Raw genomic sequence first — 13,729 nt, forward strand, 5'->3', positions numbered from 1 at the left:
GCCCCCTCCTTCCTTCACTCAGAATGGGAAACTCCATCATTTTGGGGTCTCTGTGCCCATCAGCTCCGACCACCACATCCCCCACCAGTCACAGAATCATGGAATGGTTTGGGTGGGAAGGGACCTTAAAGAGCATCTCAGTCCAACCCCCTGCCATGGGCAGGGACACCTTCCACTAGACTCAGAGCTCAGAGCCCCATCCAACCTGACCATGAACACTTCCAGGGATGGGGCAGCCACAGCTCCTCTGAGCAACCTGTGCCAGGATCTCACTACCATCACAGTCCAGAAATTCTTCCTAATATCCCATCTAACCCTTCCCTTTCTCAATGTGAAGCCACTGCCCCTTGTCCTGTCACTCCAGGCCCTTGTCCAAAGTCTCTCTCCATCTTTATGGTTGGCTCCCTTCAGGCACTGCAAGGCCACAATTAGGTCACCCCAAAGCCTTCTTTTCTCCAGGTTGAACAATCCCAATTCTCTCAGCCTTTCCTCACAGCAGAGTTGCTCCATCCCTCTGATCCCTTTTGTGGTCTCCTCTGCACTCACTCCAACAGGTCCATGTCCTTCCTGTGCTGGAGCCCAGAGCTGGAGGCAGCTCTGCAGGGGTGACAACATTACAGCCCTGTGTGTTCCAGCAAGGACACTGTGGAACCTCCTGGAGTAAAGGGGCCATTGTGACACTGTAGGGCCTTCTGGAGCCAAAGGAACCCTGGGACACTGTGGAACCTCATTGAACCAAGGGTTTATTGTGCCATGAAGGGCTTCATGAAACCAAGGGAGCCCTGAGACATTTTGGGACCTCATAGAATCAGGGGCCATTGTGACACTGAGGAACCTTGGGGACTCAAAGGCCATTGTGACACTGCAGGGCCTCATGGAACCAAAGGAACCCTGAGACTTTTCAGAACCTCATGGAATCAAGGGGCCACTGTGACACTGCAGAGCGTCATAGAGACAAAGCGACCCCTGGACACTGTGGACCTCAAGAAATCAAAGGCCCATATTGGCACTGTGGAACCTGATGGAATCAAGGGGCCATTGTGACACTGCAGGGCTCATGGAACCAAAGGATTCCTGAGACACTGAGGAATCTCATGGAACCAAGGGACCACTGTGATATGTGGGGCTCCTAGAACCAAAGGAGTCCTGACACATTTTGCAAACCCATGGAATCAAGGGTCAATTATCACACTACAGAGCCTTATGAAGCCAAATGGACCCTGTGACTCTGTGGAACCTCATGGAATCCAGTGGCCATTCCCACACTGTAAAATCTCATGGATACTGTCAGGTTCCCATTATTAAGACACACCTCTGCCCAAATTCAGCTGCAAAGGAGACCATGTGCCAAAGTCAGCAGTCCAGCTTTGATTTAACAGTAAATAGGAGGGAGAGAAAGAAAGAAAAAGAAAGAGAGAGAGGAAGGGGGTGGTGGGAAGCCAGTGAGAGAGGGACAGAGATGAAGTAAATGTATCACACCATGGAGATCCCTGAGGCTCCCACCGGTCCATCTTCACCCTGCTCTGCTCGGTGGAGGGTCCCCAAGTTGTGCTTCTGGGCTATCACTTTTATACAGCCCAAGCCCTGGGTATTCAGGGGGGTAGATGCTGTTCCCACAGCTTGGGCTGGCACGTCTACAAGGACTTGCTTCCTTTCCCACAGCTTGCCACGGTGGGAGTTTTGCCCGGTGTGCTTCCAGTCTGCAGGTGGGAATCTTTGTCTGGATGGGTTCCCCAGACCTGCCTTACCAGCCCTGCCTTCCTGTTGGGGCTGTCTGCTCTTTCCCACAGTCTGCACAGTGCAATTCTGTCCTGGGGGCTACTTCCAAAGCTTCATCTCCCTTTAGGCCTTGGAATTAAAGCCACCAGTGCTTATGTGTTGTGGTGCCTTATGGGATTTTCCTGCTTTGACAGTGTTTTGAGACAGTTAATTGTGCCCTTCAAGTCCTTCCATGTGCACACACACACACACCACTCTCACCAGTGTCAGGCCCTCCAAAGAACACAAGCCCTGATGATTTGTAGCTCCCACTCCAGTGGTTGGCACTTGGACCTCCCTCCGTACCCAGAGCTCAGAGCTCCCTTGTCCCAGAAAGTTTAAAGAGATTGTGCCTCATTCTGCCAAGACAACCCTTGGAAAAAAGTGTCCCTCTGTGTTTCCTGGGATCAGAGCACTCTATTGTCATCTTCCAAAACCTTGGAGAGGTCCCAGAGATCTCCCAGGAAGGAATTTGGGGCCTCAAGCACATGACCCATATATAGAGGCTGAGGACTCAGGGGTCAGGGGTGCAAAGATTGAGGACAGTAGAGGAGTAGCCTGAGAGGTCTGGAAGGGGGGTGTCAGAGCTGGTGGAGCTTTTCTTCCTGTCAGAAAACAGCCTAAGAAAGAACTAGTGCCACCAAGGGCAGCTGGGGTGGCCTAGACTGGTGACAAGAAGTCAGAAATTGCCCTCTGAGGTCAGTGTTGTGGTGCAATATGTCAGAAAGGAGTCTGGATGAGCCCAAGGCTTTGTGTGTGCAGGAAGAGCCAGGGAGGACGCAGAGATGTCAGTGCAGGAAGGTGCCAGCCAGGTGGGGCAGCCGGGGGGATGACGACAGCCTGCAGGGAAAGGGGCAGGGCATGGACACCGTAGGACAGCCTGGGCTGGAGAGGAGACAGGGAGGGGGAGAAGCTGAAAGGCCCTGACACAGCCACCTTCTGCAGGCCTTTGGCCATGGCTGCTGTCTGTGCCCCTGAGGCCAGGAGGAGGGGAGTGCCCCTTGCAGCCCTGGGGCCTCATGGCCTCCTTGTCCCTGCTCAGCAGCCTGGCAGGTGCCACCCCATGGTCCTGCCCTTGGCATTGCACATCCCACATCCCAGTGCCCCAGGAAGAGCCCTGAGGAATGAGGCAGGGACAGGATCTGCCTTCCCAGGGGCTGGGGTCAGGGCTTGGTCCTCTGGATTAAGGAAACAAGTCAAGGTTTGTTCAGCATCAGAGCCACCTTTCCCTTGCTTGTCCATCCTTGTCATCACTGTCTGCACTTTTCTGCTCTAACTGGAACCTGGGGACACGTTCTCAGTTGTGTCCCTCAGTGAGACTCATTAGCACTACAAGAAACTTCAGTGTTTCAATCTCACTTTGACTTCTTGAAAAGTTGTTTGAACTTCCTCTCAGGGACTGAGTCTCATGTAAACAACATCAAACCCCCTGAGGGTCATTAAATGCCTGGGGCTGTTGCTGTGCTGCTGAGCTGGGCCGGGCTCCTGGCACACAGGGAGCTCCTGGCAAGCAAGAAGAGCTTCAAAGAGACAGCTCTGCTGGTGAGCAGCTCCTCTGCACAGCCCAGCAGGGCTGAGGGCACTGCCTGCAGCACCAAGGGCAGTGGAGTGAGACAGAGAGAAGTTAAAGGCTGTCAGATGTAGAATGATGCTGAGACCTCACTGGGGGAGAACTTTTAACAGATCTTGGCACAGGAAGCCTGTTCATGCAGGGCAATGGGACTGCAGCTTTTAGAGGCACTGCCCACCAACTACAGATTCTCTAAGTGCAACTCTGAGAGTATTTTTAGTGCAGAGGAGGAGGACATGCTCAGAGCTTCAGCTCCCTCTCAGAATATTTCCAAGACAAAGATTTTTATAAGATTAAAGAAATTTCCTGAGATTGTGTTTCCAGTTTCCTACTCTTGAGGAATGGGAGGAATAAATAATTAAGAAAGTATTAATTTTGACAAGTCCTTGAGACATCTGAACTGTGAGTGCTCAGTAGGTCTATCTGAGCTTCCTAATGTGCTTTCAACCACTGCTCTGCCTGTGGGCAGCACCAGCATCACCTCTGCTAGACCCATCAGGACTAGTCTGAGCTGTCATTTTTGCACCTGCAAACGGAATATGACCCCTACCAGTGCAGCCTGTGCTGCTGGGGAAGGAGCTGAGTCTGCTTAAATCAAATGCCATCATAAGGACACTTGGCTGTCTCCCTGAGGTTTCCTTCCAAGCTGTGAATTCCGCTCCAGGATGGAAACCTGTCCCTTAACATCTCCTTGTTATGTGAAACCCCAATAGCACAGTGATGCTATGACAGTGAAAATGCTGTTCAGTAGGGACCCAGTACTGGAGCTGAAGGAAGATCTCCTAGGAAATCAAAAGGCTGTCTGTGTGTGACATGGTGAGTGTGTGTGAAATACAGCTTTGACTCTGTTTAGATAAGTGCATACTAACTGGCCTCTTATTGTCTTCTCTCCTGTGTTGGAAACAAATGCTCAGAGGCAGCAAATGTCCAACAGCAGCTCCCTCACCCAGTTCCTCCTCCTGGCATTCGCAGACAGGAGGGAGCTGCAGCTCCTGCACTTCTGGCTCTTCCTGGCCATCTCCCTGGCTGCCCTCCTGGCCAACGGCCTCATCCTCAGCGCCGTAGCCTGTGACCACCACCTGCACACCCCCATGGGCTTCTTCCTGCTCAACCTCTCCCTCACAGACCTGGGCTGCATCTGCACCACTGTCCCCAAAGCCATGCACAATTCCCTCCATAACACCACAACCATCTCCTACACAGGATGTGCTGCACAGGTCTTTTTACTTTTCTTTTTCATGTCAGCAGAGTTTTCCCTCCTCACCATCATGTGCTACGACCGCTACGTTGCCATCTGCAAACCCCTGCACTACGGGACCCTCCTGGGCAGCAGAGCTTGTGCCCACATGGCAGCAGCTGCCTGGGCCACTGGCTTTCTCTATTCTCTGCTGCACACAGCCAACACATTTTCCCTGCCCCTGTGCCAGGGCAATGCCCTGGGCCAGTTCTTCTGTGAAATCCCTGCCATCCTCAAACTCTCCTGCTCACATTCCTACATCAGGAAAATTGGGCTTCTTGGGGTTAGTGCTTGTTTTTGTTTTGGTTGTTTTGTTTTCATTGTGTTCTCCTATGTGCAGATCTTCAGGGCTGTGCTGAGGATCCCCTCTCAGCAGGGACGGCACAAAGCCTTTTCCACGTGCCTCCCTCACCTGGCTGTGGTCTCCCTGTTCCTCAGCACTGGCACATTTGCCTACCTCAAGCCCCCCTCCATCTCCTCCCCATCCCTGGATCTGGCCCTGTCAGTTCTGTACTCGGTGGTGCCTCCAGCACTGAACCCCCTCATCTACAGCCTTAGGAATCAGGAGATCAAGGATACCTTGAGAAAAATGGTGACTGGATGCTTTTCAGGAGCAATAAAGTGCCTGTTTTCTGGTGCATAGCATTCAGAGTGGGCCTCCTTAATGGCCCAGCCTTCCTGCTCAGGTTTTTCGTGGAGGTCATCAGGTTCTTCTTGCAATAATTTTCTGTGCAATGACATATTATTTTCCAGCTGAATTATAATTTAGTGTCTACCCATTGAATTTGACCCAGAGATGTATAACTGATGAATTGTGCTCGCTGAGTATTTAAACAAAATAAAGGACCCTGCAGTACCTTCTTTGTCCAAGACCCTTCTTCTTAGATGTTCCTAAAGGACAGCACACTGCAGGACAGGGTGTATTTGCAAACAGGAAGGGGACAATAATCCCAGCCCAGCAGCACTGCCAGGGAGCAGCAGGGCTTGGTCTTTGCAGAGCTGCTCTCTTGCCACTTCCACACTGTCCTCCTGAGCCCCTTTCTCGCTGTAAGGCCTGAGTGCTCTCTGAGCACAGTCCTGGGGGCTGGAAGCCCTTGGAGCACAGGCAGGGACAGGCCCTGGGAACTTGTGAAGCAGAGCTGGGCTCCCTTACAGCATCTCCAGGATGCTGTGGGATCTTCTGAGGCCACTGCATGTACTGGGTCACTTCTTCTGTGACCTTGCTCCAGGGCTGGAACTCTCCTGCAGTGCCCCCATGACACTCCTGCTCTCTGCTTTCCAGGTTTCATTTTCAGATCCAGTCTTCCCCTCCTGTTCACAGGGACATCCTGGGAGTGCTTCAGAGCTGCCATCCTGGGGCAGCTCCTGCCCAGCGTGGGCAGGCACAAGGTCTCTCCACCTGCCCCTCTCCCCTCCCCAGTGCCACTGTTTTCTGCAGCCTCCTCATCCTTGCCCAGCACAGCCCTCCTGGCACAGTTGGACACAGCCCTTGTTCTACCCCCTCCTCAGGCACCTGCCCAACCCCCTCAGCTCCAGCCTGATGGCCAGAAACCTTCAGGGCAGGGAGGCACTGGGGAAAGTGCTGAGGAAACCTTTCAGCCGCACTCAAATCCAATTGGAGGGGTTGGCCTCAAAGAAGAAATCCCTTCTCGTTCTCCAGAACCACCAGGACAACCTGTGTTGTGTCCTGGGCACTCCTCTGGAACTGTGGGCTATGGAAAAGGTTTTGGTGTCAGGGCTATTGAGAAGGCTGGGCAGTGTCACTGGGAGACCTCTCCCAAACCCTTGGAAAGGCCAGAGCCACCCCAGAGCTTCCTGGGGCCTTGGCAAAGGCAGACATGGAACCAGTCTGCAAACAGGGCAGCAAGGAGGGTTGGGAGACTTCCAGACTGCTCAGGTTCAGCAGGGAAGGGGATGTGACAAGTCCTCCTGCAGCCATTGCCAGGCATGGGAAGGACAAGGAAGGGATTGCAGAACCCCTGTGGGAGGGAATAGAAGAGGATGTTATGTGCCCAGACTTCATCAAGGCCCTTGACATGTTGTCCTGTGGTCTCCTTATGGCCAGACTGGTGAGAGCTGGACTGAAGAAGTGGAAGATGTGGTGGATTGGATGTTGGCTGAATGAAGAGTGTCAAATAAAATCCATGGTACAAAAGCCTCTTGGCAGTAAGTTCCTGGTGAAATCCCTCAGTGACCAGCCCTTGAACACCACTAGAGAACATCTTTTTTAGCTCTCTGTACAATGGGACAAAATGTATTTTCAAGTCCTTTGTGGATGATGCCAAATTTCAGGGAGCCCTTGAGCAACCTGTCCTGGTTTAAAGACACATATTGGGGCGGGAACTCCAATAAAATGAATTCACTCCTCTTTTATTCCCCACCACTACAGGGAGACAAAATACAAGGAGTTATAAGTGACAAAAAGAACAGTTCACTGACAAGAAATATAACAGCAAAACCAGCAATATCAACAGAACAGTTCAAAGCATCAGCAGAGAGAGAAATTGCCTCCTCTCTCTCCACCCCCCCCGAACTCCCTTTTGTAAACCGATGGAAACAGGGAGGCAGCAGCTCTGCTTGATTCCATGGAGTTCTGGGGAGGCACAGTGGGCCCTTGGTTCTGAGATGTTTCAGAGTTCCTTCTGTTCCAAAGACATCCTGCATGTCACAATGGCCCCTTGGTTCCATGGGATTCCACAGTGTCCCTGCATTCCTTTGGTTCCATGAGGCCCTGCAGTGTCACGGTGCCACTTGATTCTGTGACTTTACAAAGAATCAGAATGGTCCCTTGATTTAAGGCCAACTGCACATGGGGCTGCCTTGGGGGGAGTGTGGGCACCCAGACAAGGGAGTTGTCACCCCCCTGGACTCAGCCCTGGGGTCACCACATCTGGACTGGTCTGTCTGTCTGTGAGGTTCCCCATTGTGGAGGAATGAGGAAGAACTGGAGAGGGTCTAGAGGAGATCTGACAGGATGGAGCTTTTCTCCATATTGGAAATAGAATGAAATCTCCACAAAGAGTAGCATGGAAGGTTCAGCCTGAAGGTGAGGAAAAAGAAATGACACTCAATGGGGACCCTTGTGCTGCAAGAGACACCCAGAGGGAGTCAGGATCAGCCCATGGCTTTGTGTTCCAGGGAACAGCCAGAGCTGGTGCAGAGACATCAGGGAGGGTCTAGAAATGCTGCTGGGAGGGGGTGGGAAAGCAGGAGGGGTGTGTGCAGCCTGCAAGGCCAGAGCAGCAGCAGGGCCAGGGCAGGACAGCCTGCAGGAGAGATGGCCAAGGGCTCTGGCAGGGCTGCAAGGCCCAAAGGCACCCAGGCCTTTGTCCCCTTGCCTCTGGCAGCTGCCTCTGCCACTCAGGCCACCACAAGCCACTTTCCTGGCAGGTTCTGCCCTTGGGTTCTGCCTCGCCCCTCCCTCAGCAGCCTGGCAGGGGTTGCCCAGTTTTGGCCTTTGTTGTTCCTCCCCCTCCCATCCCAGTGCCCCCCAAACAGCCCTGAGCCAGCCGGGAGGGACAGGATCTGCTGGGCCAGGGCCTGGGGCTCAGCCCTTGGCCTTTGTGCTCCACAAAACCAAGGCAGGCTTTGCTCAGCATTGCAGGGGCCTGCCCAGAGCCTTTGTCTGCCTGCACTCCTGGCCTCCAAGGAGCTGCTCCAAGGAGTCCCTGGGGAGGCTTTGGCAGTGCCTGCCCTCAGTGGGGCCCAGCAATGCTTCAAGGCACTTGGACTTTGGCTTCTGACTTCTGCAGCAGCTGCTTCAATCTTCTCTCAGTACCTCAGGATCATGGGCTGGGCTGCAAACACACCGTGGGGCTCATTAAATTCCAGAAATCCCTCAGGATCTCTTTGTCTTCCTTTAATTGTCTTCAAGGCAATTTCAAAACAAGTCTTCAAAGTTTTTACTTTTTTTTTTTTAATTCAAGGATGGATATTTTGTAGTTCAAAGAAGAGGTGACAGAGGTGTTCTCCAAGTGATCTTGATGCTGAGTGTCTCCTCAGGAGATCCACACTGACCCTGGATGATCAACCTTGCTCCTCACCCCCCAACCTCCCCAGTTCTGACATGGCCCATCTTGGACTGACAGCTGATGCAACTCCAAACACACTGTGGGACCCATTAAAACACTGAAAAACAAATTATTTTCATTCCTTTAATTGTCTTCAAGTCTTCAAGACTTCTAGAGCTAATTGGAGTTGTTTTGTAGTTTAGCTAAGGAGGATGACTTTAAAGTGAAAGTCACGAAAAATATATATTTTTTGATGAACGGGAATGATTTACACAGATCCTTGGGATGCAAGAGGGTCAGGGCACAAACGAATTGGATCCAAAGATAAGGGGACAAAAGACATTACTAGCACTTAATCATTGACCAATTGAACAGTTATCAAGTGATTCAATAGCATGTGCTATAAATTTAACAGTGACTGAATTATAGATTCCCAATAACAACATTCCCACCACAGTCAATTCACACCCACACCCAGGCAGAGATGTGTGGACACATCAATAGCTGGGGGTGGAAAGGTCCCTCTCCCAAATTCTCCTTGTTGTCAGGGAAACACTCCCCCAAATCCCTTTGTGTTTCCCAACAGACCAGGGTCACAGCTGGAGGAGTGTTTGTGGAGGGGGATCAGAATTGTCCTGGGCACCAGCGAGGGTCTTTGGAGTGTTGGAAACTGGAGGGTTCCCGAGCTGGGAGAGGCTGCCAGAGGTGTCCCACTGAGAGGGAGGTGCTGGGGAGCTGCCAGGGCCTCCCTCAGCCCCGCTGGTTGTGGGCGCACAAGGGGACTGGCTTTAGTGATCTGCTGAATTTCCATCCTGGTGTCAGGAATGACTGGAGTTTCCAAACTATTTGGGAATTGGATCCAAACTGTTCCATTTGGGCTGTGATTCAGGTAGGGAATTTTCCAAGGTTTTCAAGAGATGACTCCTTATCCTGTGTTCCCCAGCTCTTACACCCATCCAAATCAGCTGGATGGTTTATTGACACTGTGTCCTGAGGGGCAGCACCTCCAATGCCATAGAAACCCCTCCCCCTGGATTAGGAAACCTTTGGAATTCAGGAGGTGTTCCAGTGGAGCATGACAATGAACAGCAATTTCCCTAAAGCCCAGAGCCCAGCAGAACAAAGGCAGGCCCCATCAGTGTCAGAGCAAAGGTCCCCCATCCCTGTGTCCCTGTGGCCGCTGAGGCGGCAGCGCAGGCCCGAGGCGGTGCCGGGTCCCGGTGCAGCCGGGGCAGAGCGGCGGCTGCGCGAGCGGCAACCCCGGCGGTGAGTGCGGCAGCCCCGTGGGAGCGGCGGCTCCGGGCACAGACGCCGGCGGCAGCCGCTGTGGCTCGTGGAACCGAGTGGCCATTGGGACACTGCAGGGCCTCCTGGAATCCAGGGGCCGGTGGGACACTGGGGAGCCTCTTGGAGCCAAGGGAACCCTGGGATATTCTGGAACATCGTGAAATCCAGGAGCCATTGTGACACTGCAGGGCCTCATGGAACCAAAGGAATCCTGGGACACAGTGGAAACTCATGAAATCATCAGGGTCATTGTGACACTCCAGACCCTCATGGAACCAAGGCTCCATTGTGACACTGCAGGATCTCATGGAACCAAAGGAACCCTCAGAGTTTTTGGAACCTCATGGAATCAAGGGGCCATTTCTGACAGGATGCTCTGCTCTCATAATACCTAAACAATGGTCAGAGAATGCAAACAATGCACACTCTCTGTGATGAGTTACTGCTGGTGCCAAGGTGCTGTTTTTAATGTTGAATTATGCTAAACCCAGAATGCTTCATGAAACTTCAAACACACATCCTGCTTTCTGAAGCAGGATTTGACAGAGAAGCTGCTCCCTGGCCTGCAAATATGTCTGGCAGTCAAACCCTTGATAACTATAAAAGCCTCGTCCAACTGTCATGGGGCAGATTCTTCCACAGACTTCCTTGAAGTGTGTGGAGCTTCTGCCATGAAGTAGGGACAGCTCTTCATGGTCACTGCCCAGGGGTTAAGTGAAAGAGAGGGAACTACCCCTTGTCGCTGTGGGGTGAGTTACCTCAGTCTCTGCTTCAGGATTGTTTCTTTTTGCTGGCTTTGATCCAAATGCTTTGATAGAATGACTTTGATAGACTGCACTGTCTAGTGTACACTATACTGCTAGGAGGTTTTGCCTTTTATACTGTGTAGTAAATAATTCTGATTGAGGTCTTTCATCTGTTCACTTGTCTGGTAAATTGTCTGTTCATTTGTCATAATAAATAATTCATTTTCTAGAAATATTTCTGATTTACCATCACTAAAACCTGCAGGACAAAGTGATTGAATCACACCTCTAGAATTCCTTCTATTGAAACAAAACTCTGAGCTTAAGATTGTACCCAGCCACCGCCAGGCTCCTCTCTGAGAAGGAATTTAGAAAGCAAGGGGGTCCTTTCTGCACCTCGTAGCTCAACGAGACGGCTTCTGCCATCAACTTTGACTAAGCCTTCCACCCCCCAGCCCCAAGCCGTGACACATGGGCATGTCCTGTCCATGCAGTGCAAACATGGGCTCCTGAGCTGGTCATTTGCTGTCCCTCCTTGGAGGGAAGAACAGGCCCAATGGCCTGGGGTGAGAGGCCAGTGCTGGGAGCGGCGCTGGCTGTGCCAGGGCACTGCTGGGTGCCCCCACCCTGAGCACTCCCCCCCTTGTGCTGGTCACTGCTGGTTTCCTCTGCAGGGCGTTGTGTTGGGCACATCCTGGAGAGCAAAGTGGAAAGCAGATGGAAGCTTTGAGGCCCTGGCCTGAGGAGATGCCCCTGCAGGATGGCAGTGCTGCTGCAGAGGTCAGCTCTGTGCCAGCAGTGCCCGTGGCTGTCCCTGCCTGCAGTCCCTGGACAGTCCTGCAGCAGGACTGGCACCGACTGCCAGAGCACTGAGGCCTCCAACAACACAGGGCTCTGCAGGACAGTGTGGAAGGGAAGGGAGAGGAGGCCATGGAGGAGAAGGGCTGCTGCTCCCTGGCAGTGCTGCTCTGCTGGGACTCTTTTGTGGCCCAGCTCTGCACAGAGGCACCGACCCTGCAGCTGCAGAGAAGTCAGAGAGGAAAGATGTCAGGCAAACAAGTCAATGCACAGTTCTTTATTTGGTTTAAGCAGTCAGTGAGTACAATTGCCAATTTGTACAGCCTCTGGGCCTGGCTAGAAAGGCAAACACTGAATTGAAAATGGTGTTTATATGTACATAGAAATATATATATATGTTTATATATAGATATTTATACATGTAACAATTTTTTTGTGTGAACAAATTTTCACAAAAATAACACCCCTACCAGAAGCAAAAAATAGAGAAGATATGGTGGGCCTTTAGTGAAGTCCACAACAGGATTGGTCTTTAATGAGGTCCATAACATGCAGAAGAAGGAGAGTTTATTACTTCTGAAAAACACCCAGTCATGAGTTTCCTGAGGGCATCCTTGAGCTCCTGGTTCCTCAGGCTGTAGATGAGGGGGTTCAGTGCTGGAGGCACCACCGAGTACAGAACTGACAGGGCCAGATCCAGGGATGGGGAGGAGATGGAGGGGGGCTTCAGGTGGGCAAATGCTGCAGTGCTGAGGAACAGGGAGACCACGGCCAGGTGAGGGAGGCACGTGGAAAAGGCTTTGTGCCGACCCTGCTGAGAGGGGATCCTCAGCACAGCCCTGAAGATCTGCACATAGGAGAACACAATGAAAATGAAACAACCAAACCCTGAACAGGCACCAACCACAATAAGCCCAAGTTCCCTGAGTTTGGAGTGTGAGCAGGAGAGCTTGAGAATGTGTGGGATTTCACAGAAGAACTGGCCCAGGGCATTGCCCTGGCACAGGGGCAGGGAAAATGTATTGGCTGTGTGCAGCAGAGCACTGAGAAAGCCAGTGGCCCAGGCAGCTGCTGCCATGTGGGCACAAGCTCTGCTGCCCAGGAGGGTCCCGTAGTGCAGGGGTTTGCAGATGGCAACGTAGCGGTCGTAGCACATGATGGTGAGGAGGAAATACTCTGCTCCAAGAAAGAATATGAGGAGAAAAACCTGTGCAGCACATCCCATGTAGGAGATGGTTGTGGTGTCCCAGAGGGAATTGTGCATGGCTTTGGGGACAGTGGTGCAGATGCAGCCCAGGTCTGTGAGGGAGAGGTTGAGCAGGAAGAAGCCCATGGGGGTGTGCAGGTGGTGGTCCCAGGCTACGGCGCTGAGGATGAGGGCGTTGGCCAGGAGGGCAGCCAGGGAGATGGCCAGGAAGAGCCAGAAGTGCAGGAGCTGCAGCTCCCGCCTGTCTGCGAATGCCAGGAGGAGGAACTGGGGCATGGAGCTGCTGTTGGACATTTGCTGTTCCTTAGCAGAGTATCTGTTTCAGAAAAGGAAAAGACAGGGAACAGTCAAGACAGACCTCTGTGAAAAAGCCACTCCATTTCTAAAAGAAATCAATGTGTCAAATGTCACCAAATGCACTACCAAGGAGTCAGTTTTGCTCTGTTGCAGCTGGACATGGAACTTTTTTGATAGAGCTCTCAGACACACAAGGAATGGCAGATACAACAGACCTTGAGTATAAAAGTTCCATCTCTACACCCATGACTCAGAAGAGCTGTGGCTGCAGAGCAGAAGCTTAGTCTGAGTTTAGAATAATTGTTACTGTGGTTTTTATTTTTACCATCATACCTGGGGAAGGCTCTTTTCCACTGCAGGAATCCTCATTTCTATGACCCAGCACACAGTGCCCAGCAGAGCTGCAGGGAAGGGCCCCCAGAGTTGCCTGAACACCCCTTTCCCCAAGTCTTGGGGGCACTTCCCCCCCAATCCCTGCCCAGGGCTCTGCTGCCTGGAGCTGTCCCTGCCAGCAGCTGCTTCCATGGGCCCAGGGCTGAAAAAGTGACACTGATGCTGTCTATAAGACAGTTTTGATGTCTGACACTCTCAAGTTCAATCTCCTCTAAGCTAACAGAGTTCAAGTTTCAGTGTCTCCTCCTGTGCTCAGAGATTGATTTCTCTGTCACAGTCAGCACCCAGACAACCCAGAGTATAACACTGAAAGAACTGGTTCATTCTCTTGAAGGTACCTCCTGTCTGTCTGTGCCTCTTGCAAATACCTTCTGGGAAATTTCCTGCTTTGATCTGGAGCTGTGACCAGCCCTCATCCCTGCAGCC

At 52.1% G+C, this 13,729-nt stretch overlaps 2 protein-coding genes across 2 annotated transcripts; one reads left to right on the top strand and one right to left on the bottom strand.

Moving 5' to 3' along the window:
* Positions 1-4,251: 4,251 nt before the first annotated feature.
* On the top strand, positions 4,252-10,393 carry LOC113989536 (olfactory receptor 14A16-like). Its single transcript, XM_027724223.2, has 2 exons — positions 4,252-5,157; positions 10,319-10,393. The coding sequence occupies exons 1-2, from the start codon at positions 4,252-4,254 to the stop codon at positions 10,391-10,393; spliced, it is 981 nt and encodes a 326-aa protein (XP_027580024.2).
* Positions 10,394-11,938: 1,545 nt separating this feature from the next.
* On the bottom strand, positions 11,939-12,907 carry LOC120325314 (olfactory receptor 14A16-like). The gene has a single exon (XM_039391282.1). It carries the CDS (start codon positions 12,905-12,907, stop codon positions 11,939-11,941), a length of 969 nt encoding a protein of 322 aa, XP_039247216.1.
* Between the last annotated feature and the right edge of the window lie 822 nt (positions 12,908-13,729).

The sequence above is a fragment of the Pipra filicauda genome, unplaced genomic scaffold (assembly GCF_003945595.2).
Source record: "Pipra filicauda isolate LSUMZ 115617 unplaced genomic scaffold, ASM394559v2 scaffold931_size49518_pilon, whole genome shotgun sequence".
Classification (NCBI taxonomy): Eukaryota; Metazoa; Chordata; class Aves; order Passeriformes; family Pipridae; genus Pipra; species Pipra filicauda.